The 25404-nt window shown below is 42.8% G+C and overlaps 1 protein-coding gene across 2 annotated transcripts in view; it reads left to right on the top strand.

The window, feature by feature from the left end:
* The window catches only part of LOC101950219 (sodium channel protein type 5 subunit alpha-like), a 154360-nt gene extending 133045 nt beyond the window's left edge, over window positions 1-21315 (top strand). For both annotated transcript variants that reach the window (XM_065582693.1, XM_065582694.1), the window contains 8 exons: window positions 3-176; window positions 719-841; window positions 5466-5744; window positions 6526-6579; window positions 14920-15061; window positions 15718-15818; window positions 16220-16490; window positions 18542-21315. In XM_065582693.1, the coding sequence (XP_065438765.1) occupies window positions 3-176; window positions 719-841; window positions 5466-5744; window positions 6526-6579; window positions 14920-15061; window positions 15718-15818; window positions 16220-16490; window positions 18542-19767 (2370 nt within the window). In that variant the 3' untranslated portion in view covers window positions 19768-21315. The remainder of the gene's footprint in view (window positions 1-2; window positions 177-718; window positions 842-5465; window positions 5745-6525; window positions 6580-14919; window positions 15062-15717; window positions 15819-16219; window positions 16491-18541) is intronic.
* Window positions 21316-25404: the final 4089 nt, after the last annotated feature.

A 25404-nucleotide genomic window follows, 5' to 3' on the forward strand; every position in this document is an offset into this window, starting at 1 on the left:
AGGCATTTGAAGATATACATCTTGAGAAAAGAAAAAACATTAAAATTATGTTGGAATTTTTTGATAAAATCTTCACTTACATCTTTGTCCTGGAGATGTTTCTGAAATGGGTGGCTTATGGCTTCAAGAAATATTTCACCAATGCCTGGTGTTGGCTTGACTTCCTTATTGTAGGTGTAAGTACTGCATTTGATCAGTTTTGTGGACTGGATTACATAGTGTAGAACACCAGAATGTTCACTTTTTTTTTTTTTTTTTTTTGGATGTCCCAAATTGAGGCACCTTCATTTGAAGGAGAACTGATTTTTAGAAAGTACCGAGCACCTACCCTTTGAAAAACCAGACCTTTCAAAGTATCTCAATTTGGGCAATAAAAATAGTCATTTTGTTAAAATTTTGGCCTCAAAATTCCTACAGCTTTAATAATCTAAGGTAACATTAGTAACACAGGTCAAGTACATTTGTTTTGTTAAAATAGATTGGGTGAAATCTTGGCACCCCTGAAATCACTGAGTGTTTTATTATTAACTTCAATGTGGCCTGCATTTCACTGGTTATTTTATACCTCTTAGTGTCCCCTTAAGATGCATTTCTATTGTACTGTACAGACTGTCATTTCGTACTTTCATGGATAGGAGTTTCTAAGCATGAGAAAAAAGGGAAAAAAGAAAACCAGAAGGCAGGATTTTGCTAATATTTTTTGTCTCTCTCTGTTCAGGTCTCTTTAGCAAGCCTTATAGCCAGCTCACTTGGAAATACCAAAATGGGACCCATGAAATCCCTTAAAACTCTGAGAGCCTTGAGACCATTAAGGGCATTGTCACAATTTGAAGGGATGAGGGTAAGAGTAAATAAAGCAATCACTGAAGCCTCTCTGTGTGAACATCAAGCATGTAAAAGACCCCTATTTCCTATGGGTTTGCTTTCATTATGGTGCTGCATAATAGTTAAGGTTACATTTGAGTTAAATGTTAAGAGGAGTTTTTAAAACTTTATTTTGTAAAAAAAAAAAAATCAAATCATGCTCAAAGTTTATATATTTTTGGATTTTTCATGGTGGTTTGATGAACAATGAATTGAAACACAGAGAACAATAAGATTTCAAAAATCATTTTTGGCTGATTTTCACTGGATTTTCTCTTTTCTTTCACTTGAATTCAGACGTAGAAACAGTCACAAAGTGTTTGAGGATTTTTTTTTTAAATAATGAAAAAAAGTAATCTTATATTTATAAATCTGGAAAATTTATAAGTAAATTTACACACACACACACAAAAATCCTCTAATATACTTCAGTTTAAATCTGGAATGCCATAATTAGCTTGTAACCATACGACTTGTGTTCATTGTTTGTCCAAACATTTTCTTGTTCACTTTTGCATTTTCTTGGTGAATTAATATTTCTCCAGGAGTTCTCGTATCTGTTTATTTTTGTTTGATGATCTTACTAAGTCCGCAAAACTCCCATTGACTTCAATTGGACCAGGATTTGACCTGTAGTGATCTGGATTTGTTATTTTTGTATTTCCTTTTTATCATTACATGATTAGCAAATTATTACAATTGTATTCTACATCAGCAAGTGCACCACTAATACTGCAGATCACATGGCAACACACGATATGTAGGTTAGCAGTGTAATTAACATTTACAAATCCACCTAAGATTTCTGATGCAGACACACATAGCAAGGTACCATATAATGTTTTCAATAAATGAAAGCAAAAACTATATTCGAAAACACAAAATCCTTAATTGTGCTAAGGAAAGGTATAACTATGTATTAATTATGTAATAATTATATAAACTCAGGAGACTGGTATTAAGATAGGGAGCCTATTATATCTATACCAATTCAGATTCAATACATGTTTGTATGAACTAAAAGTCATTAATATCTATAGGATGTTCAATAAGTTGATGGCTCATTCCTGTTTCTAAAGTAAAATTGTCTGCATTAAGGTAACAAAACCACCAGAACAATTGGAACCCTTGTTGATACTACTTGCAGAAAGGTCAAGAATTCAGTGAACGTGGAAACTGGAGATAAGTCCAACTCACAATATTCAGATCTGAACTTTCCCAGAGTTTGGAGAAGTTTAGACCAGAGATTATGGTTCAACCCATAAGAGAAAGACGCACCAACAGTGAAGTTTGAAACTGGATTAAGATTTCCTTAAAACTTACCACAGGTTGTTTAAAGGTTTTGGTTTAGACCCATCTCTAATGCAAACTAGATAATCTCCCCTCTCCCTCCTTCTTCCCTCAACATCGTAATTGCACTTCAAGGTTGAGACATTAGTTGGATACTATGGGGAAATTTGTACTATCATTAATTAATCTACATACATGTTCTATGGATATAAGAATTCCATCTCCAGGCCTGCCAGTTCTGACCCTTTCACTAGCACTAAATTCACTAATTAATAATCATAATTAATAATGAAAATAATTTACCTTGGTCACTCACAATATGGTATTGTACACACTAGTGATAGAAAAAGCTGGGGATTCACTTGAGTGTCTAAAGTCATACTTTGCCCCCTGAATCTTATATGTTCACCTAACTACCATGACCCTTGCCTTCAGCATCTCTGGGTTACATTGCAAAAACTCACACTACCTGAAGCTAGTTGTGAAGGACACACTATACTGATTTACAATAACTGAAGATCTGATCCATACTGTGGCCTTCATGATTACCTGTTGTGAATGTGTAATGTCATTTTTCTATGATATGTAGAGAAATGCAAAAGGGACAGAGAAATACTATATTAATAGTTTAGAAGAAAGTGAAATACTGTGATATGATGGAGAATAAGACCTGGCATTTTCATACTCAGTTTCAAAAATAGATAAAATTTCATTTTTGTGAATCAATATCACTTTGTCTTAGGCTCAGAAATGTCAGAGAAAAAGAGAGGAAAAAAGACTTGTGTCAGCAGAGAAGATCCTAATTTTGTTACAGGAGTGGGTGGGTCAGATTCTGTGGCCTGCGTTGTGCAGGGGGTCGGACTGGATGATCATAATGGTCCCTTCTGACCTTAAAGTCTATGATAGCATGAAAGAACTGAGCAGCAAACTCATTCAAATATAGACTGGAATTTATAGAAAGACTGTTAAATCATTGTATATGAATGCTAATGTGAGTCATTGGCATACAGTAGTAGCAAAAACTTAGTCATATAGTGGGAAAACAATTACATGTTGTGATAGAGGGTGTAAATGCATTTTTAGATGTCTTTTATGTTAAGTCAAAGGCTTTTATATTTTACAGGGCAGGAAGGCTTTGAATCCTGGATAACTGGTCCAAATCTGTCCTCAGTTAAAACTGTGCAACCCCTGTTGAATTCCACAGGAGTTGCACAGGGTAGCTGAAGGCAGTTTTGTAACTAACATATCTACTGCTTTTCTTTGTTCTGCTAAGTATTATCTCCAAATCATCACCTATATGTGGGAAGATCCTACATAAGGAATTTGCCACTGCTCTTCCTATGGAAGAGCCAGGAGATCAGTTCCAGATCTTGGTAGATCCAGTGAAGGTGATGTCTGTCAGTGTGGGGGTCCTGTGTCTCTAGACAGGTTACACAGCTGCTGCTTTCCCTCCCAGTCCTTTGGCCCCACAGCGTCAGTTGGAGAGCCTCTCTTGGGATAACGGGAAAGAAAGGAAAATGTGTTGTAGAAGTGGCATTCTATATACCTGTCTCTGGCAAGCTGTACTATCTGTATGCTACAAGTCTGATGTGATATCTTTGTTGTCTGTTGGCCATAGAGGAAAGTTGATATGGGGGATTATCAATCATCTGAACTGTCTATGGACAGTAAGATGTTGATGTCTCTCATCTATAAAAGGGAAGTGAATCAAAAGATTATACACAATTGTCTGTAGGCCATTTGCGATTGGTGGTTCATGATGATTTGTAGTCCAGACTGGAAATTATATGAAACAGGACAGGTAGAGATGAGGGGTTTTGGTGTATCAGTAAAGGCAGCATGAGGATATAGGGGTATAGTTAAGACAGCTTGTACAATCTTAACTACAGATTTGTCCTCTATTTATGTAATCCCGGTGTTCTAAAAATGTTGTTCTGAATCAAGATATTTATTTATAACCTTAACATTATCATAAAGTTTTTGTCTGGGAAATGCTATAGTTTCTGCACAAACCATATAGACATTGAAGGCTTTTCTGGGCATGTCAAACCCAGCAAGCACAAACTTGACTAGTACAATATTTGAGGTTTCTTTCCTGCTCTCTCCTCTAATTTGAAAGTTGTATGAAACTTGTAAGGAAACAAGAAAAGCTTGCCTGGATTTGGGATTTGTTATGAATCTGAAATGTATTCACTGGAATATAGGGTGAGTGTCATGCTATACTTTCACTCAGTTTAGGACATTCCCACTCCATCCTCCCAATAAACCCAGGCTCCCACTTTAACTTTAGATATTTCTTAGAGGGGATTCCCAGTGGTCTGCTTGACCACTCTTTTTCAAAGTGTTGCCTTTGGGAAGCTAGCTTGCCCCACTGGCTGTGACCTGTGTGAAGGTAAAGGATCACCCATATCCTACTTTTGGGGGGTACTGGGTTCTACTCTGCCCTTTACTGGGCAATGAACAGAAGTTCCTGTCCTAAGCGGGAAGTGACAGTTTTGACATCTGTTTATTCTATGAGATCATTAGTAGAGGTTACTCCTTGAAACACCTAGCCAGATGTAATGAGATCCACTTTGGAAGTTAGTCTCCATCATGCATTAGACAGAATGTGTAATTTATGCAAGTTGGTCACAATTTCTGCTATTTCCCCAGGAGAGATTATGGTAGATCTTATTTTTTCATACCAGTGGAACTTGTAAGTGTGCTCAAAACTTACATGCTGAATTGACACTTTCCAGGTTACTCTTGAATTGTGCAAAACTTCTCATGGAAGTTACAATATCTGCAGCAACCTTTACATATCTATCAGAGATTCATTATTGATCCTCTAATAACTAATTTTCCACACAACTTGAATAAATGTCATGCTGACATGAATAAAAACAGACCGCTGTATTAATCCTCATGAAGAAATAATGTGTATTTAGAATCTTGTTCAAAAGAAAAAAAAGGGAAGCTCCAAAAGTGAATATTCTACCATTACATTCAAATACTTTATTGTTATTTAATAGTGCGTCCAAGTGCACTAGGTGTTTCACAGAAAACAAAAAACAGGTTCCTGTCCGGAAGAATTGACAATCGAAGGGCCTGATCCTGCCAACACTATAGATGTAAGAATCTTTACTCAAAATAGTTGCCACTTCAGTAGAAGTATTTATGAGAGTAAAGTTACTCATGTGTGTAACTGTTTGCTGAAATGACATGGGATTGCTTAGATTTTCAAAACAGTTGAATGTAGCAAATAGCTGTTTAAGGCTTTGCACATGTGAATACCTGTAGTAACTGCATGTTTTTCTTTCATTTCTCCTAAGGTGGTTGTGAATGCCTTAGTAGGTGCCATCCCTTCCATCATGAACGTTGTGCTTGTCTGCCTCATTTTTTGGCTCGTTTTTAGTATCATGGGAGTGCACCTATTTGCAGGAAAATTTGGAAAATGCGTTAACTTGACTGAGGGAAAATCAGAATTAAATACAAGTATTAAGAACAAACAGAATTGCACAGCCTATAATGAGACACAAAAAATATATTGGACAAATGGTAAAGTCAACTTTGATAATGTTGGTTCTGGTTATCTGGCTCTTCTTCAGGTGGTAAGTTCTATTTTGCTGACTGGCACATTGTGGGGTGGGATGGAATCAAGGTTTTTCCAGTTGCTTACCCACATCTGCAAGGAGTGGGAAGCAGTGGTCCTGCAGAGCCTGCTGTCCCATCCCCTCCCCATGTTGAGACTGGCAATATGGTTAGCCCATTCAGGGTCCCTTCCTCCAGTGTGTGCACATATAGTGTCCAGTGATGAGCTACGAACTTATGATGTAACCATTTGAAAATGTGCTCCTCTGATTTGCAGCTATCTCCTGGGAAGATGCTATGAAATGTTTGTTATAATTTCATTAAACTAAATGCAAGATTCTCTCCTGCACTGAGTAAAGCTCAGTGCAGAAATGGGAAGTGGGAGAGAGCATCAGTGGGCTGGTTCCAATTCCCTGATTTGTTGTGATCAACCCCCACCCCAAAACAATTTAGAGCTGTTGTCAGGCAGCTTTGTTTTTTGTCGCTAGATTTGGATCCTTAATCAACTATAACTTATGGAGGACTGCTGTAGTGGAACGTCACTGCAACACATGTCCTCCTTGCCCCTGACATCCTTTCTACACTGGTACGGGTGAGGGGGGGGTCGACACCTAGAGCCCAACTCTGTCACAAACATGTCAGTAAGGAGATCGCCTACACCAGAGGAATTCTGTGCTGGGCATTTGTGGACAGACTGTAGTCCCTTTGCACCATCTCAGAAGCACAAAGATATTGTAAACAGGCTAAACAATCTCATCCTCAAAGTTTAATATGATTTTAATAATTTTTCTGTCATTCTAGGCAACATTTAAAGGTTGGACAGACATTATGTATGCAGCAGTAGATTCACGAGGGGTAGGTCATGAAAATTAAAATGTTCTCTCTTGTAACCATCTCTCCAATTTTTACTTGTGTTTTGTAATTTTCATGCTTATTAGTGTTAGTGAACACAATGTGTAGATCTAGTCTGTTCATTGTTTTTTTGGTGCTATCTACTTACTGAGCTAAAATGGATGAGCATCCATTTAAAATAAATGGTCAAGCATTATTTATTAATTATTATTATTATTATATTTAATGTTTGTATTACTGTGCCACCTAGAGACTCCAGTCAGGATTAAGGTTCCACTGCATTAGATGCTGTACAAACACAGAGGAAGATACAGTCCTGCATCCAAAGGATTTAAATTGGACAAAATTACCAGCATATCTTCTGAGGAAATGAATGAGCTCAAATGTAACCACATTCAAAAATAATTTTCTCGGGTTTATTTAAAACTTTGTTGCTTTTTTCCAACAGTAATAGAATAACTTTTCAACCAAAGGTTTAAATTGGAAGAACACATCTAGGCCAAGATTCTCAAAAGCAGAAGCTTGAAGTTACGCTCCTAAATAAGATTTTCAAATGTTGGGTGCTCAACAGTTCTTCTTCGAGTGATTGCTTATGTGTATTCCACAATAGGTGTGCCTGCTCACCACGTGCACTGGTGCCGGAAGTTTTTCCCCTAGTAGTACCCATGGGGGGGAGCGCTCCCTGCGACCCCTGGAGTGGCGCCTGCCTGGCGCAATATAAGGGGAGCTGCGCACTCCCCCCAACCTTAGTTCCTTCTTGTTGCCAGTGAAGGTGCGTCGGAACTGCTCTGCTCCAGCTTTGCTGTAGCTCGTACCCAGAACTGTTCGTTCAGCATTAGTACCTGTAGTTAGTTTAGTCAGTGAGCCTTGGCCGGGGCATGCCCCACGCTCTGGGGTTTAAGTTGTGTGGCTCTTGTAGGCGTTCTATGCCAAGAAGTGACCCGCGCGCAGACTTTTTGCGCTGCTTGGGAGAAACCCATATCAGCGAAAGGTGCAAGATTTGCAAGTCGTTTAAGCCTTGGACCAAAAGAGAGAGGGAAATTAGGCTCCAGGCCATCCTGATGAAGTCGGCACTGACCCCGACCCCGGCACGCCGCTCCAAACCAGTACCTGGCACCCCAGCGTCAGTACGCGGCGACCCTCCGGTGCCATCGACCAGCCAGCACCATTCCCTGTCCTTGGGTCACGCCAAGAGGGCCAGGAAGACTCCCTCTTTGCAGAGGCACCGAGGGAATTCTGGGGACATAGGCTAACCCCATGTCGGGCAGTCCTCGATCCCCACCAGGCCCTAGGCCTCCGACTCAAGTTGAACAGAATACCCCGGCCCCTTCGGGACAGGCCTCTCCAGATGTCCGGATGCCGTCCATGCCTGAAGCCCTCCAGGCAGCCCAGGACGTCATGTCCATGCCAGTGCCCGGAGCACCACCGATGTCGGCCCGGCACTCCAGAGGCAAGCTGCCACTGGGATCTCCACAGTTACCTCCAGTCCAGTACCGGTCTTGGTCAAGGGAACGTTCCCGATGCCAATCACCGTCCAGTGACCGCTCGAGGCAGAGTCCAGGTGAATTGCCCTCGACACTGACTAGACTGTCTGGCTGGGTTCCATCCGGCTGGGACTCACAGCACCACTCGTCCTCAAGGAGCGAATATCAAGGGGACCCCAGCGTCGCTGTCAGTCCTTATCTCGGAGAGGGTACCGCAGTCGGTCATGGCATGATCGTCGATGCCGTTCCCGCTCGGACTCCCGCTCCAAGTCTCCGTCAAGACATTGCAGCCCCGGGGGTCGATCGCCGTCGTCTCGCCGTTGCGGGTCTGCCCTTCAAGGCCGTTCGTGGAGCAGCTATTACCATCGGTACAGTCCTCCATGTCGAGGTCACGGTCCTGTGGCTGTCGTAGATCCTGGCACTGCCACTTCTCCCAGTCCAGAGACATCAGCAGATCTTACGCCAGCCTGGTCTCCATTTGTTGCAGTCCTTTGATGGACCAGGCCAGCCAACCCAGACAGCAGGTGCAGTGGCACCAAGCGTCATGGCAGGCCCAATGGTACCAGTGGGCACTGAGGCCTCCGGCGCAGCCCCCAGTGGGAACTCGCTTGGTGGTCGGAGCTTTGGAAGCACTGTTGACCTCCCTCTCCAGACCTCCGAGAGAGGAGTTGGTGGGACGTACGTCCTCGGCACCGTGCCCAGAGTCTGACCAGGTGGCGGACCCTCCTGTGCCAGCTGACACCCAGACCACCGCACCAACCTCTTCGCCCCACCCGGAGGATGTGATTGCAGCCCCGCCCCCCTCCGTCCCGCAGGAGGACTTCAGGGCCCACCAAGCACTCTTAAAGAGGGTGGCAGAAAGCCTACACCTCCAGGCAGAAGAGATGGAGGAGCCCTCAGACTCCCTGTTTAATGTATTGTCCCCATCGGCACCCCGCAGGGTGGCCTTGCCACTCCATGAAGGAGTGGCTAAGATTTCAAATGCCCTGGGGCAAACACTAGCCTCATTGGTCCCCATCTCTAAAAAGGCGGAACTCAAGTACTTTGTACCCACTAAGGGGCATGAGTACTTATATACCCATGCAGCGCCCAACTCCCTGGTGGTCGAGTCAGTCAACCACAGGGAACGGCAGGGTCAGCCAGCCCCGACCCCAAAGAACGAAGACTCTCAGAGACTGGACTCTTTCAGAAGGAAAATTTATTCATCTTCGAGCTTCCAGTTACGAGTGGCACATCATCAGGCTATCCTGGGCCGGTACAAATTCAATCTGTGGGGCTCCCTGCCTAAGTTTGAGGACTCCCTCCAGGAGCGCGATAGGAAGGAGTTCAAGGTGCTAGTAGAGGAAGGGGCAGCGGCCGCTAGGGGGTACCTGCAGGCAGCCTCGGATGCTGCGGACACGGCTGCATGATCAATGGCCTCTGTGGTGACCATGAGATGGGCGTCATGGCTCCTGCTCTCTGGGCTGTCCAGCGAGGCGCAGTCTTCCATTCAGGATATCCCATTTGACGGGAAAGCTCTGTTTGTGGAGGAAACAGATACAAGGCTGCATGGCATGAAAGACTCCCACACTACCCTCCAGCCTCGGGGCATCTATGTCCTGGCTCCGGCAAAACCTAAGTTCAAGCCGCAGCAAACTCCCGCCCAGGCCGCTCTTGCGAAGTACGAGGCTGTCCATAAGAAGCAGCGGGACCATAAGAGATGTCCTCAGAGGCAGTTTCGGCCTACCCCCCACTGCCTGGGTCCTCCAAGGGCAAGCAGGTAGGGAAAAGGCGTTTTTGACGGGACGCTTAGAGGCACCCCGCCAGTCCTCATCAAGGATCCACCCCCAATAAAGCTTCCTTTCTCCAACCGGCTGTGTGCTTTCCTCCCAGAATGGTCGCAGCTAAGCTTGGACCGATGGGTCCTCCACACCATCTCCCGGGGTTACACCCTCCAGTGTGCTTCCTCCCTGCCCAACCCCCCTCCCCCCATCCCTCCTGGGGGACCCCTTGCACGAAGCTCTGCTTGAGCAGGAGGTGGGGCGGCTCCTAGGACTAGGAGCGATAGAGGCAGTGCCCGAGGAGTTCATGGGCAAGGGGTATTATTCCCATTATTTCCTTATCCCGAAGGCCAAAGGCGGGGTCAGGCCCATCCTGGACCTCCAAGGTCTGAACCAGTACATGGTGAAGCTCAAGTTCCGCATGGTCTCCCTGGCCTCCATCATCCCCTCCCTGGATCCCGGGGACTGGTACGCTGCCCTCGATCTACAGGATGCCTACTTCCAGATCCACATATTCAAGGGGCACAGGCGCTTCCTCCATTTCGCGGTGGGACAGAATCATTACCAATTCACAGTCCTCCCATTTGGTTTGTCCACTGCCCCCAGGGTGTTTACAAAATGCATGTTGGTGGTAGCGGCCTACCTCAGACGACGGGGGGTCCAGATATTTCCCTATCTGGATGATTGGCTCTTCAAGGACACCTTCCAGTCACAGATGCGGGATCACATGGCGCTCCTCCTGTCCACGTGCACCGTCTTGGGCCTGTTGGTAAACAACACCAAGTCCGTGTTAGTCCCGATCCAACGCATAGAGTTTATTGGGCTGCTCCTGGATGCAGTGTCGGCCAGGGCCTCTCTCCTGCCAGACAGATTTGAAATCCTGAAAGACCTCAGCGACTCGGTTACCGGTGACAACAGCCAGGGCTTGCCTGCAACTCTTGGATCACATGTCGGCGTGCACATACGTCGTCCGTCACGACAGACTCAGGATGAGGCCCCTCCAGCTCTGGTTGGCCTCAAAGTTCTCCGAGGCCATGGACAGGATGGACAAAGTCTTCACCATGCCAGACTCTGTGATCGCCTCCCTACAGTGGTGGTCCACCCCAAACAACATGCTCCAAGGGGTCCCGTTCAGGAACAGGGCCCCGTTGTTGGAGCTGGTGTCCGATGCGTCGGACCTGGGTTGGGGGGCCCATGTGAGGAACTTTCAGACCCAAGGCGTGTGGTCGGCTCAAGACCTGACTCTACATATAAACATCAAGGAGCTCAGGGCGGTGCAGCTGGCATGTATGGCCTTCCGCTCTCACCTGGAGGGCAAGGTAGTCAGGGTCCTCACGGACAACACGGCCTCGATGTTCTGTATCAACAGGCAAGGTGGAGCCCGATCCTCTGCCGTGAAGCCCTAAGGCTGTGGGACTTTTGTATAGCCCACGACATCCATCTGAAGGCCTTCCACCTACCTGGCGCCAGGAACGAGAGGGCAGATTGCTTGAGCAGGGACTTTTCCTTGCAACACGAGTGGTCCCTCCACCCGGAAATAACCCACCGGCTCTTCTGAAGGTGGGGAACTCCCCAGGTGGACCTATTCGCGAACCGGCAATGCCCCCCAGTTCTGCTCCGGGCGGGGGGGGGGGGGAGGGCCTGGAGAGGAGCGCTATCTCCGATGCCTTTCTCCTGTCCTGTTCATGCCGGCTTCTCTACACCTTTCCCCCGATCCCTCTAATCAGCAGGGTCCTGGAGAAGATAAAGTCAGACAAGGCCTGGGTCCTCCTAATTGCCCCGGTGTGACCCAGGTAGCATTGGTACGGGACCCTCATGGGCCTGGTGGTAGCTCCGCCGTTGCCACTCCGCCCGGACCTGCTCTCTCAGGACCAGGGCCGCCTCCTCCATCCCAACCTAACGACTCTTTACCTCACAGCATGGCTGCTCGGTGGTTAGGTGGAGAGGAAAGGACGTGCTCAGAGCAGGTTCAGCGCATCCTCCTCGAAAGTAGACAGCCCTCCACTCGCCGCGCTTATTTGGCGAAGTGGTCCCAGTTTTCTATTTGGGCGGCTGACTGGGGTGTCTCCCCCAGTGACCGCCCCAATACAGCTTATCCTTGATTACCTCCTCCACCTGAGAGCCCAGGGCCTGGCACCCTCGTCAGTCAAGGTGCACCAGGCAGCCATATCGGCCTTCCATCCATCGGTGCAAGGGCACATGGTATTTTCCCGTGCTATGACTGGCCAGTTCTTTAAGGGTTTGGACCACCTTTTTCCGTATTCTAGACCCCCGGTCCCGTAGTGGGACCTAAACCTGGTGTTGGCTCATCTCACGGGGCCCCCGTTTGAACCACTGGCCACATGCTCCTGGTCTCACCTCTCATGGAAGGTGGCCTTCCTGGTTGCAATCACGTTGGCCAGGCGAGTCTTGGAGCTCAGGGCCCTGACCTCCGAGCCGCCGTACATGGTCTTTCATAAGGACACAGTCCAGCTCCACCCACACCATTCATTCTTCCCGAAGGTGGTCTCCATCTACCACATGGGTCAGGACATTTTTCGACCGGTCCTCTGCCCCACGCCTCACGTGTCCAGTGAGGAGTGCCATCTCCACACGCTCAATGTGCGGCAGGCTCTGGCTTTCTATCTCAAGCAGAATAAGCCGTTCAGAAAGTCCTCACAAGTTATCGTTGCCTTGGCTGAGTGCGCGAGGGGCCAGCCAATTTCCACTCAGTGGCTTTCCAATTGGATCACTTTGTGCATCCGTTCCTGTTATAAGCTGGTGGGTGCCCCCCCGCCACCCATTGTGAGGGCACACTCGACTCGGGCGCAGGCCTCCTTGGCTGCCTTCGTGGCCCACGTCTCCATCCAGGACATTTGTAGGGCCGCCACATGGTCTTCGGTTCACACGTTCATCTCAAACTGTGCGATCGTCCCCCAGACCAGGGATGAAGCTGGGTTCGGCAGGGCTGTCCTCCGTCCTGGGAACTTGTGAACTCCTACCCACTTCCAACAAATATAGCTTGGAATCACCTATTGTGGAATACACATGAGCAATCACTTGAAGAAGAAAAGACAGTTACCTTTTCCGTAACTGGTGAACTGTCTTTTCCCACAGACCTCAATCAAAGCTGTTGGTTGCTCCTCGATACCTTTGAAAATCATGCCAGTAAGATGTGATTCAACTCTCATTGAAGTCAATAAAGACTCCCATTGACTAAGTCATGATATATATTTTAAACAGAAGGTTAAAAAGAGAAACATTTTCCTATGTGTCCTTGCATGAAGACAGAAGTGCAACTCCTCTCACTCTCCTTAAAATAATTCATTCTTCAAGCTTTTAATTTCTTTGTCAGCAGCATAAATGGAATGGGAGATATTATCCTACAAGTTTCTTAGCACAAGTATAATCAACATCAGTGTCAGTTGCAGTGATCTCTTCCATATGTGGACAGAGAAGACCTTAAAGATTGCAGAGAAATCAAAACAATAATACCATTAAAATACATTGGGCCAAATTCACTGCCCATTTACTTCATTGACAACAGAAAATTTGGCATATTATTTTTAGAAGATATTTTCAGGTCACCAAGAAGGATAGTCAAGTGTTAGGAGAAACATTGCTCTCAGTAAAATTGTCATCCACGTCTTCTGTGGTGTCCTTAGATTTAACGTTATCCAACAGTCACACTGCAGATTTTCTCTCCCTCTCCTCAAATGCACCCATGAAATGCAAGACTTATTTATTCCTGGGGGGATTCTGTGCCAAAAAATTCAAAATTCTGCATATTTTATTTGTCATAATAATACAATATAATCACCCCGGTTTCAATTGTTTTGGTAATTTATTTAAACTACAATACAGAAAAAAGTCACAATAACTAGTCAGCATTTCCTAAACACATGAAAGCTAAGTTACAAACACTTGGTAGCATACCCAGCATTCCAGTTATAATCCTGGATTTTCATTTAAATTACATTACAGAACACCAAACAGAAAAAAAAAAAGTAGACTGTTATTTTAAATTGCTCAGACTTACATACATGAAAGTCATACAGTTTTGGTAATCATTGTCCTGGACCTGGCTGGGTACTTTCGGAAGTGCTTGGTTCTGATTGTCCTGACATTTTATTGACTGGTTGGTAAATGTTTTATTTGCCCTCAAAGTCTTTTTTATTTTATTTTATTTTTTTTTTAATGGGTAAGTAAAATAAATCCTGAGCTGTAATCTAACCCCATTGTGCCACTTTGGCACAGGAAAAAAGTGAAAAAGCACATAGATCTTTCTAGCTGAAGATTTACTTACTGTCATTTATAAGAAGGCTCCTTTACATCACATTGGCAATGTAACAGCCTTAAAACTTTTACAGGTTTTATGCTCCTGGGGGAATTGACTGAGAATGGGAACAGTTAACTAACAATAGGAACATTAACAATGTTACTACACAGGCAGGCGGCTACATTTGTGCCTGAGAGAATGAGCTCAATTAAACATCAACAGCAACTTTAACAATGTTACTACAGAGGCACGCTTCTACATTTGTGCCTCCAGGATATAGCCAGCCTCCTGCATAATAAGCTCTACCCTTCCATGCCACAAGCTGCAGTCGCAAGAGAGAGGGGCAGATTCTCTCTCTCTCTCTCTCTCTCTCTCTTTCTCATTGGCACGCACATACACCTAGCCTCTCTCCCCCACACCTCGCCAGTGATCAACCACACAGGCATGCACACCCAGCCACCACCCAGCCCCTCTCCCCCATCTCTGAGGCTGCTCCAAGCACACTGGAATAGATGCACTGAATGAGCTACCAGAGAAGAGGCGAGTCGCCCGGCAGATTTTTTGTTGTTGTTGTTTTTTTTGCATTTTTCTGCACAGAAATATGCAGGCCATATGAATTCTGCACTCCTGCAAGGGCGCAGAATTCTGTCAGGAGTACTTATTGTTGCCGACTAGAGTTTTTAACTAGACAACTTTTTTTTACGATTTGTAGTGATGTAGTAAATTTGATATCCTGCAATGAAGTCTGCACGGGGGAATCGAGGCACCGATTTCGAACTCATTCTAGGAAAAGAGGCATATTGTTTTCAGTCATTTTTCATCTTGGTTATCATTTTTGCAGAAAGAAAAACAGCCAAAGAAGGAAAATAATCCGTACATGTACCTCTATTTTGTGGTTTTCATCATCTTTGGATCTTTCTTCACACTGAATCTCTTTGTTGGTGTCATTATTGACAATTTTAACCAACAAAAGAAAAAGATAAGTATATTGGATATGTTTCCAGACCCCTAATATATCCCTTACATGCTGTCTTCAGTGTATAGGATGCCTGCTGTACACTGAATCTCTAAAACATTTATTTACATTTATTACATGGAACAGCATCAGTATTGAATTTAATTGAGGAAGCATTACAAGTGTAAGTGCTATGAAGTGCTTCCCCTTCGCCATTCCTTGTTTCCCTCCATGTAGCTGTTAGCTCCAGAGGCAGCACTGATTCAAGAGGCTGAGAAGTCAGCTAAACAGTCCCTTGAATGCTACTTCCCCTACCTTGGAGCTAAGCACTGTGGGACAGGGTCTGAGGAGCAGCTCTGGGATTGGGCAGTGTGCCAGAGCTGGTAAGGGCAGCAACAACAGGAGGTCAATGGGCAGGGAACAAGTTGATCCTTCCCTCATGTGCCTAGTCATTTTCCTGTTTTCTGAGCCAGTGGAGTGCCACCTCAGAACTTTTTAAAATGCATTTGGTCCCAATTAGGTACTGTGAGAAGGGTTAGTAACAGCAAGAGATAAAAGGGCAGAAAAAGAAAGAAATGTTAGCTTCCAATATTTTAGACTTGCACAGCAAGGATGTTTTTTTATAAATTTCAAATTAAAAATTTCTCATCAATAGTAACAGTATCATTATCTCCATATACTTAGGTAGACAAGACATCTTTATGACAGAAGAACAGAGAAAATATTATAACGCAATGAAAAAACTGGGATCCAAGAAACCCCAAAAACCCATCCCAAGGCCATTGGTGAGACCACTTGAGTTCTTCCAACTAAAATATTTCTAATCAGTGAAAATCCATAGTAAAATTAACTTAATCCACCCAAAAATGTATTAATTAATTATATATAATGTATTTGTTTCCACTGATGTTCAGAGAATGTTCATAGAAATTGCCAATGAAGGATTATAAAGAATACATATTTATGAAGTTCTTTGCAGAAATATTTACCATGGAATTGATTATCCTTCAGAATGGGAAGGGAATTATGCTATCATCTTTTATACTCTACCTTTCTCTAATATATCTATTTATAATGGAATTAAATAACATTGAAACATATAAAGACTGCTAGTACGGAAATATGCATGCCTAAGCATGGCCACATTTTCATAACTAATACTAAATACTCTTTTTTCCCCCTGCAGAACAAATACCAAGGGGTTTTTTTTGACATTGTAACAAGCGAAGCCTTTGATATTATCATCATGATACTCATCTGCCTTAACATGATCACTATGATGGTGGAAACTGATGATCAAAGTATAAGGAAGACTGACATTCTTAACAAAATCAACATGTTCTTTGTTGCCATCTTTACTGTAGAATGCATCGTGAAATTGTTGGCTCTGAGACACTACTATTTCACCAATGGCTGGAACATATTTGATTTAAGTGTGGTCATTATGTCTGTTGTTGGTAGGTAAAAATATACCAACAAGCTCAGTAATAGCCCTTTATATTTCATTACCATATATTATTTTATGTTTCCATGCCCCCCGTCCCTTCTGCTGCCATTTTGTTCCTCCCCCTTTCTGCTCTAGGAGTTGGCCGTATGGTTTTTGGAAGTCCACTCCAACGCTTTCTGGGTTCCCTAGGTATCACGTTTGGACCCATGTGCATTTTTGGCACCATTAGCCATTTTGAAAAAAAAAATATTTAACTTAACTGGAAACCATCAAAAAATGAATGAATAAATATAGATTTCATGCCTTTTCCTCATGTAAGAGGAATATATGCTTTTTTATGCACTTAATACATTTCTAAATAAAGTCTATTAATCATTCAACAAAGGATGCAAAGTATTAGTGACAGAGAAAAAGTATATCCTTAAAGTTTGTTACATATTGAAAGGGCACAGTGTTTCTAGAGACACCTTTAGAAATGTCCAAGATGGCCTTTTGTGGAATTATTCATCATAGCACATTAAAAAGTCAATTTATTAAATGCCAATAAAAAGGACCATATATGTAGATTTCTTTATCAAAGTTATTACAAAACCTATGCAAAATTATCAATTAGCCTTTTTTCCACTAGTCTTAAACATGTCTACTGCCCCACACTATTAGACATATTTGCAGTAGCAATAAGAGTAGTGGGACAAATGTATCCTAATCTCTTCCTCTTTCCCTTTCTACCTCCTCTGTGATGACATCAGGGTGAAAACAGACAAGCAAAGAAGTGGGTCCCTGTAAAGCCCATAATGATTAGAGAATTTTAAAATGTATCTTCCCTTAAAGAAAAGTATTTCTCTATAGTGCATGTTGCTTCAAGGACTTCCCAGAAAATAGCAAAAATAAATAAGTAGACCTAAAGGGAGAACAAGAGAAAGAAAACCGTTCTTTTATCATGTGAAAAAAATGTATAGATATTTCCATCAAGTTTTGACCAAATGATGTTTAGAAGAGCACCTTTTTCTTTTTGTTGTCATATGAGACTACTTGGGGCTACAATGGAACACTTTAGAAAGTTTAGCCTTTCGTTGCATAAGGACACCCCTGGACTAATCATCTGCAGGGATTGAATCTGGGACCTCTGGATCGAAAAGAATAGACTCTACTGCTAGTGAAAATGGACCTTCTCCATTAGTTTAGTGGCATTATCAGACTAATAAAGAGGTCAAATCACAAGAGAGGGGCCAAAAGCCACACTGTTAGCATGATGTCAAGTATCAAAGGGGTAGCCGTGTTAGTCTGGATCTGTAAAAGCAGCAAAGAGTCCTGTGGCACCTTATAGACTAACAGACGTATAGGAGCATGAGCTTTCGTGGGTGAATACCCACTTCTTCGGATGCACGTAATGGAAATTTCCAGGGGCAGGTATAAATATGCAAGCAAGATTGAGTAAGGCTAGAGATAACGAGGTTTGTTCAATCAGGGAGAATGAGGCCCTCTTCTAGCAGTTGAGGTGTGAACACCAAGGGAGGAGAAACTGCTTTTGTAGAATGGCTAGCCAACTACATGGATTACACTTAGCATGGATTACACTTATATTTACTTTATCTGTTTCTGTCTATCTTGCTTACATAGTTCTCATCTAGGCATCTGAGTGCCTATGATTCTGGTGTCATGTTTTGGTTTGTTATTTGAACTTTGATTTTTTTCAACCTTTAGGACCAAATGTTAAAACACAGTCACATAACCTACACACCCAGTGGCTGTGCAAAATGCTGTACATAAAACACCTACTTATGTATACATGTGTGTTTTCCTTGTGCAGCAGCTCACAGTTTTTGTGGGCACAATAATTCCATAAAGGTGTGTTATTTTTTTTAACTTCTAAAGTTTTACAGATAAGACATTAATCTTTTTTTAAAATGTGTGAGTTTTCCTGTAAGAGTTGTCAATGCTAGATCATCAACGCATTAATGTCAGGGAGATACCAGTTTTACCAATAATATTATTTCTTTCAGTTACTAATTCAGAAGAAATTAGAAATTCTAACTGATTGATCCTTTTTTTTTTCTTTAGGCACTCTGCTTTCTCACATTGTTAATGCATTTGAAAATTACTTCTCACCTACACTCTTCAGAGTCATTCGGTTGGCTCAGATTGGACGAATACTAAGACTTGTCCAAGCTGCCAAAGGAATTAGAACTCTCCTTTTTGCCTTAATGATGTCCCTTCCTGCTTTGTTCAACATTGGCCTCTTACTTTTTCTGGTCATGTTTATTTACGCCATTTTTGGCATGGCTAACTTTGCTTATGTTCAGTGGGAGAGTGGGATTGATGACATGTTCAACTTCCAAACCTTTGCTAATAGCATGCTCTGTCTCTTTCAAATGACAACATCTGCTGGCTGGGATGGTCTTCTCAGTCCTATTTTAAACACTGAACCTCCGTTTTGTGATCCAAACATACGAGATGTTGTGGGAGAATGTGGTAAACCTGTTGTGGGTATTATTTTCTTTGTAAGTTACATCATTATATCATTTCTCATTGTTGTAAACATGTATATAGCTGTTATTTTAGAGAACTTCAATGTTGCCACTGAGGAAAGTACAGTTCCTGTGGGTGAAGATGACTTTGATATGTTTTATAAAATCTGGGAGAAGTTTGATCCTGAAGCAACTCAATTTATTGAGTATTCTGTACTTTCAGACTTTGCAGATGCTTTGGCAGAACCTTTACGCATAGCAAAACCAAACAAAATTAAACTCATAGCCATGGACCTTCCCTTGGCCAGCGGAGATAGGATCCACTGTTTGGATATTTTGTTTGCTTTTACCAAAAGGGTGCTAGGAGAATCTGGGGAAATGGACAAACTAAAAGAACAGACAGAGGAAAAGTTTATGGCTGCCAATCCATCCAGGTTTTTTTATGAACCAATCACAACCACGCTCAGACACAAAGAAGAGGAGGTTTCTGCCACTATTATCCAGAGGGCCTATAGGAGTCATTTGATTCAACGGTCCATGAAGCAGGCCTCTCTCTTATATCACAGAACTTGTGATGGTGACATCCTTGAAGATGCTTCACAGAAGGAAGGTCTCATTGCATTCATGATGAATGAAAATTATGGTAGGAATCTAGACAAGTCCGAGACTGTGTCCTCAACATCTTTCCCTCCATCCTATAACAGTGTCACTGGGGATACTAATGACAACCTCCAGGTAAAGACGGCAGACTCTTCCAAATGTGATGTACCTATAGGTTGTCAGCTATCTCCAGACAAAGATAAAGAATCCATTGTTTAATAATTTGTTAATAATGCTTTAAAATATTCACAGAATATAATGATGTAAATATATAGCAACTGAAAAAGCCTTCTTTTTAAACATTAGTTGCAAAAAAAACAAGGGTTCTACCCTTAACTATGGGAGTTCATAAGCTGTCACCTTTGACCCTGCTACATTCAACTTTACTCAATGTTTATATTTAGATATACCTAGGAAGTATCTGTGTAGAGTCATAACTGTTATATTGGTGGCAGTTGTGAGTTAAGGCAGAATCCTTGGTATCTTGTTACTATGGCCCAGACACAGAGCTGATTAGAACTGCACTTTGCTTACTTCTGCTAACCAAACACCCACCCACTTAGATTGGTTTGCCTCATTATGGACCAAGTTCAAGAAGTGGAAAATAAGTTTCAAGATGTCTGGGAAAGGGGTGGGAGAAAATGTAATGGTTTGTGAGGGTTTTGAAGTAGGGAGGGGGGTAAAATATAGCGTAATTAACACTTTGATAATAAACCTGGTAGATTAATGACTCCCAATCTTTTCAGTTCTGTGACCCACATACCATAAACATAGCTATTGCATGACCCATTGATATGTCAAACTGTACTGGAACTCCTCCAATATGATGAATTTAAACAATAGCCATGGTATGTATACTATTGTAGTCAAGTTACTGCAGTATAATGACATAATGAATGTAATACTTAACATTCCAGAAACAGTAATGAATTACATTAGAATTTTTTTTTTTACACAAAACTGAACTGCTTTTCCTCTGGAATTATGAAGTTGGTATCTTCATCTTCATCATGTTTTCTTTCTAAAGATCTTTGTGACTCTTATGACATCATGATATCATTAGCCGCAACTTCTCCACAAAGAACTCTACACCTTGGCCTGCCTTCAGTCTCTTCTACCATGTTTGTAAATATTTATTTGAGATGCATGGGTTCATACTTTCTGTATGAACCATTTTGCTTTTCATTTACTGATTTGTCTTCCTTTCTGTTGCATTGTCAGGTATTCAGAGCCACAAGACCACTCAAGTCTCTCTTGACACTTATATTCCATATTTAAAACTGTTAATTGTATATGTAAATCACTTTTCAAGATAAGATTAAAAAAAAGTGGCAAGATTTATGTGACTATCAAGGGTGACTGGTCCAGGGGAGGCACAGCTTTCCTTTCTTCCCCGCAGTGTTTTCAGACAGAAAAGAAGCTTGGCTTTGTGCCTGAGGCACTAGATTGGGACTCTGATCTGGGTTCAGTTCCTTGCTTGGCTACAGACTTTCCATGTGACCATAGGAAAAATCACGTCTGACTGCAGTGCAGATGTACCTTAATCTCTCTCTCACTCAGTTCCCCCTCTATAAAATGGGAATAATAATACTTCCTTTAATAAATCTCCCTTTCTCCCACTTTTGTCTGTCTATCTATTTAGATTGTGAGCTCTTTGGGCAGGGACTGCCTCTTACTATGCATATGTACAGTGCCTTGCACAGTGTGGTCCCAGTCTTAATTGGGGCTTCGAGGTACTATTTGAATACAAAAAATAATAAATAATATTTGTAAACCCCTTTTATCTTTCTCTCTGTTTTATTCCCCCTGCTTCTCCTGGTGTAAATGGTCTTTCACTATGGAATTTTGGGCCCATGCTGTTACTTTCTCTTTGTACTTTGAAGCTAGACACCATGGGCAGTATCCTTTATTGGTGTGAATCTGCATAGTTTCATTGAAGTCTGTGACTCCGTACTATTGAAATCAGTGGAACTATGCTGCTGACCGCCGTTCGCTACCCCAGCTCCGAACTCTGCTCCAGCCCCGGACCCGGCCGCTGCTTTGGCCTCAGACCCAGCCCAACCACTACTCCAACCCCAGCGGCTGACCACTGTTCGCCGCCCCAGCCCCTGACTGCTGCTCTAAAAGCAGTCAAATTTAAATTCCTGCACACGTCTTTGTATGAGGTAGGTACCTGCCCCATCTTGTGCACTGCACACACACAGTATTTAGCATTCTGCACACCAGCCATCTTGCACTTCTCAAAGCTTTGAATTATGTGTAAGTGTCTGAAGCCCCCATCCTCATCCCACCTCATGAAAATGTACAATTACAAGCATTTCCTTTTCATTTGTAACCCTGGCTGGGAGGCTAGCCAGCCTTCATCTTTACTCTTCTGTTAAACAAGCAGGAGACTCTGGGACTTCAAAAGAACATAGATTCATGTTTGTATGTTAAGGGCAGAAGGGACCATTATGCTTACCTCCTCTGATCTCCTGCCTAACACAGGCCATAGGACTTCTCTGAATTAATTCCTGCTTCACAGCCAATTGTTGTGATTGAACTAGAGCTTATCTAACCAATCTTGATTTAAAAATTTACAGTGATGGGGAACTCACTACAACCCTTAAAAAAATTGCACCTTATTCCTAGTCTGAATTTGTCTGGCTTTAATATCCAGACATTGGATTTTGTTATCCCTTTGTCTGCAAGCCCTCTATTAAATATATTCCCTATATAGGTACTTATGTACCATGATCAAGTCACCTCTTAACGTTCTCTTTGATAAACTAAACAGATTGAACTCCTTCAGTCTCTCATATAAGGCATGTTTTCCAATCCTTTAATCATTCCTGTTACTCTTTTTTTAATTCTCTTCAATTTTTCAACATCCTTTTTAAAGTGTGGATACCAAAAGTGGACATAGTATTCCAGGAGCAGTTACACCAATGCTAAATACAGAGGTAACATACCATCCCTACTCGATAATCCCCTATTATCCAAGGATTGCTTTGGTCCTTTTTGCCACAATATCACATTGGGAGCTCATGTTCTTGTGCTTATCTACCATTATTGCCAAGTCTTTTTCAGAGTTGCTGCTTCCCAGGATCCTGTAAGTATGGCCAGTTCTTTTATGCATTAAGCTATATTGAACTGCACATTGTTTGCTTATGCCCAGCTTACCAGGTGATCCAGATCACTCTGTATCAGTGGCCTCTTCGTTATTTACCACTCCCCCAATCTTTGTCATCTGCAAACTTGATCCGTAATAATTTTATGTTTTCTTCCAAGTCATTAGTAAAAATTATTAAATAGCAAAAGACCAAGAACTAATTCCGGCACAACTTCACTAGAAACACACTTGCTTGATAACATTTTGTGTTTTCAGTTAACCTCTGACTGTGGGGGAGCACCAGTAAATATCTCCATAGTAAAGAGAAGTGAAAACCCCCACAACCAGCAATACTGCAGCTCTCCTCTGTATGCCTCATCCCACTAGCTTCAGTGCACAGACCTTTGACAGAAATTATAGTAATCACCATGCCAATTTCCTTTCACATGCACACCCTGATCAGAACATAAATTAATGGAAAGATTTTTGGACCACTTAGCAATAACCAGTAAAACACCCACTTCTGTTAGTTATATCAGCAGTTATACCATGGGATAGACTTGAAACTGGAAAGCTCTGTTAAGATTATCATTATTAAAAGGAACCATTCTGATTATCTAGTCCATTGGTTCTCAATCAATGGATTGCAACCACCAGGGAGGCCATGAAAGGCAATCAGGGGGTTAGAAGGTGTTAGAAATTTTATTACAATCTAAAACAAAGAAAATCTCACTCCCTTACTTCCTGCACAAGCTTGCCTTTGAAGTTAAAGTTTTATCTGTCCAGTTTTCAAAACACACAAATTATATAGGCTTACCGTTGTTACCACTGATATATTTTTACTCTTACTTTTATAGCAAATGTAAGGGGGTTATGAAAATTCTTGTCTTCAAATAAGGGGTCAGCAACCTGAAAAAACTGAGCAATGTTTAGCTATCTGACCTCCTGCATAACACAGGTCAATTATTCCTCCGGTGAGCCCAGTAACTTATAATTGAACTAGACGGAGCATACCTGTTAGAAATACTCTCAATCTTGATCTAAATTTGACTAAAATTACAAGGCAATTAGTTCTGGAGTAATTTAGAATCTGAGAATATTAGCAGCAGGTGGCATGAAACTAGAAATGCAGGCTAGATAAATGTTAAACTTGCTGAACACTTCCACCTAGTGGTCTTGGTTAAAATGACATATAAAGAGAAACTCTTAACCTTACATTTATTAATATGGAGCGAGGATTTATATTGTATGCTTGAAGTTCTTGTTAATAAGTTACTATGCTGAAGTAGGTATTAAACTGGGTGAAGCCAAATGATGTGGTTATATGATGTACTTTTTACAGTTCAGAACTCAGTGGGGAGATAGGAGTCTGAGTCCTATTTACTTATCTAAGTCATTTTTGAAAATGGGACAGAAGCTCCTAAGACACATAGGTGCTTTTCAAAATTTTATCCAAAGTTTTAAAGGCCTCCTGATAGAAAAGGGATTTTTTTTAGGGTAGTCCAAGTCTACAATCAAGGTTACAGAGTATCTGAGTTTCTATCCAATGAGTGTCTCCTGACAGGTTGTTTTTTCTTAGCCACTGGGTCACCAGAAAATTCTTACTACTTTAATGCCCTGTTATCAGTAACAGGACAGGGAGGCAGGAACCCTGGTTTCGCATCCCAGCTCTGACAAAAGCTTCCTGTGCAAGCTTGCACAAGTCACTCAACCTCTCTGCCTCAGTTTCTCCACCAGTGAAAAAAGTGAAAATTGTTCCCCTTTGCTTCCTCCCAGGCAGCCAGTCTTCACAGTGGGATGCTCCCTGTATCCATGCAACTGGGGACAAGCCAGCTCTTGGCTGTGATCCTGGTGTCCGGCAGTCCCTCAAGAAGAGCATTGTAGAATTCTTTGCATCTGAGCAGCTCATGCTACAGCCTCTGGGTCCCTTTGGGGTGCAGCTTTCATGAGAGTTTTAAAAGATTTGTAACTAAACAGCTCTCTATTTCATCACTGGCTTTGAGGGTTTTCTCCTCAGACCTGCTAAACTCAATCCCCTGCTTTGGGCTTTCTGAGGATGGCTTGGAGGATGGCAGCTCCCCTCTAAAATGGTAGGCAGACAACAGGCCACAGTGAACCTGGCTCCCAGGCAATGTGTTGTCAAGATCCCCTCAGAGACGGCTGGGCAGGCCACATGGAAGTTTCCTTCACTGAGAGCAGGCCAGAACAAATGGCATAGAGCTGGGGGGTAATTTTTTTCAAAGCCCCCCGCCCCTCCTTGTTTCCCCCTATTCCCTCAACTTGGAGAGCAAGCAGGAAAGTTTCAATGGAGCCTCCTGAGTCAGAGGAAAAGGCAATGTTTGGGGGAATCTGGAGGAAGAAATCTCTGATCTTGGTCAGCACATAGGCTAGGTCTGTGCTGTAATGGCTGAAAAGGCCACAAAGCTTTCCCCTTCCCACAAGCTGCTTTACCTGCAAGGCCTTATGAAAGGTGCCAGCTCCTGCAACATCTCAGATACCAGTGAGTCACTCATATCCAGTTGCTCTGGCTTATTCCTTGTCCTGTGCAATTGGCCTCCCCTCAGCCCGGACCCAGCATGAGGTGAAGTGATTCAGATCCCTTTCCCATGGAGATTGGCCCCATCCTCTCATCTTCCAGCCTCCAGGATCCCACAGGAGGTCAGAAAGTCACAACTATTTTCCTGAGGGAGACTTACAGAAAACCTGTCTGCAGACTGCCCTTTCAATTCTCAATGACAATTGGGAATTAAGAACAATTTACTTAG

This window comes from Chrysemys picta, chromosome 2 (genome assembly GCF_011386835.1).
Source record: "Chrysemys picta bellii isolate R12L10 chromosome 2, ASM1138683v2, whole genome shotgun sequence".
Lineage (NCBI taxonomy): Eukaryota > Metazoa > Chordata > Testudines > Emydidae > Chrysemys > Chrysemys picta.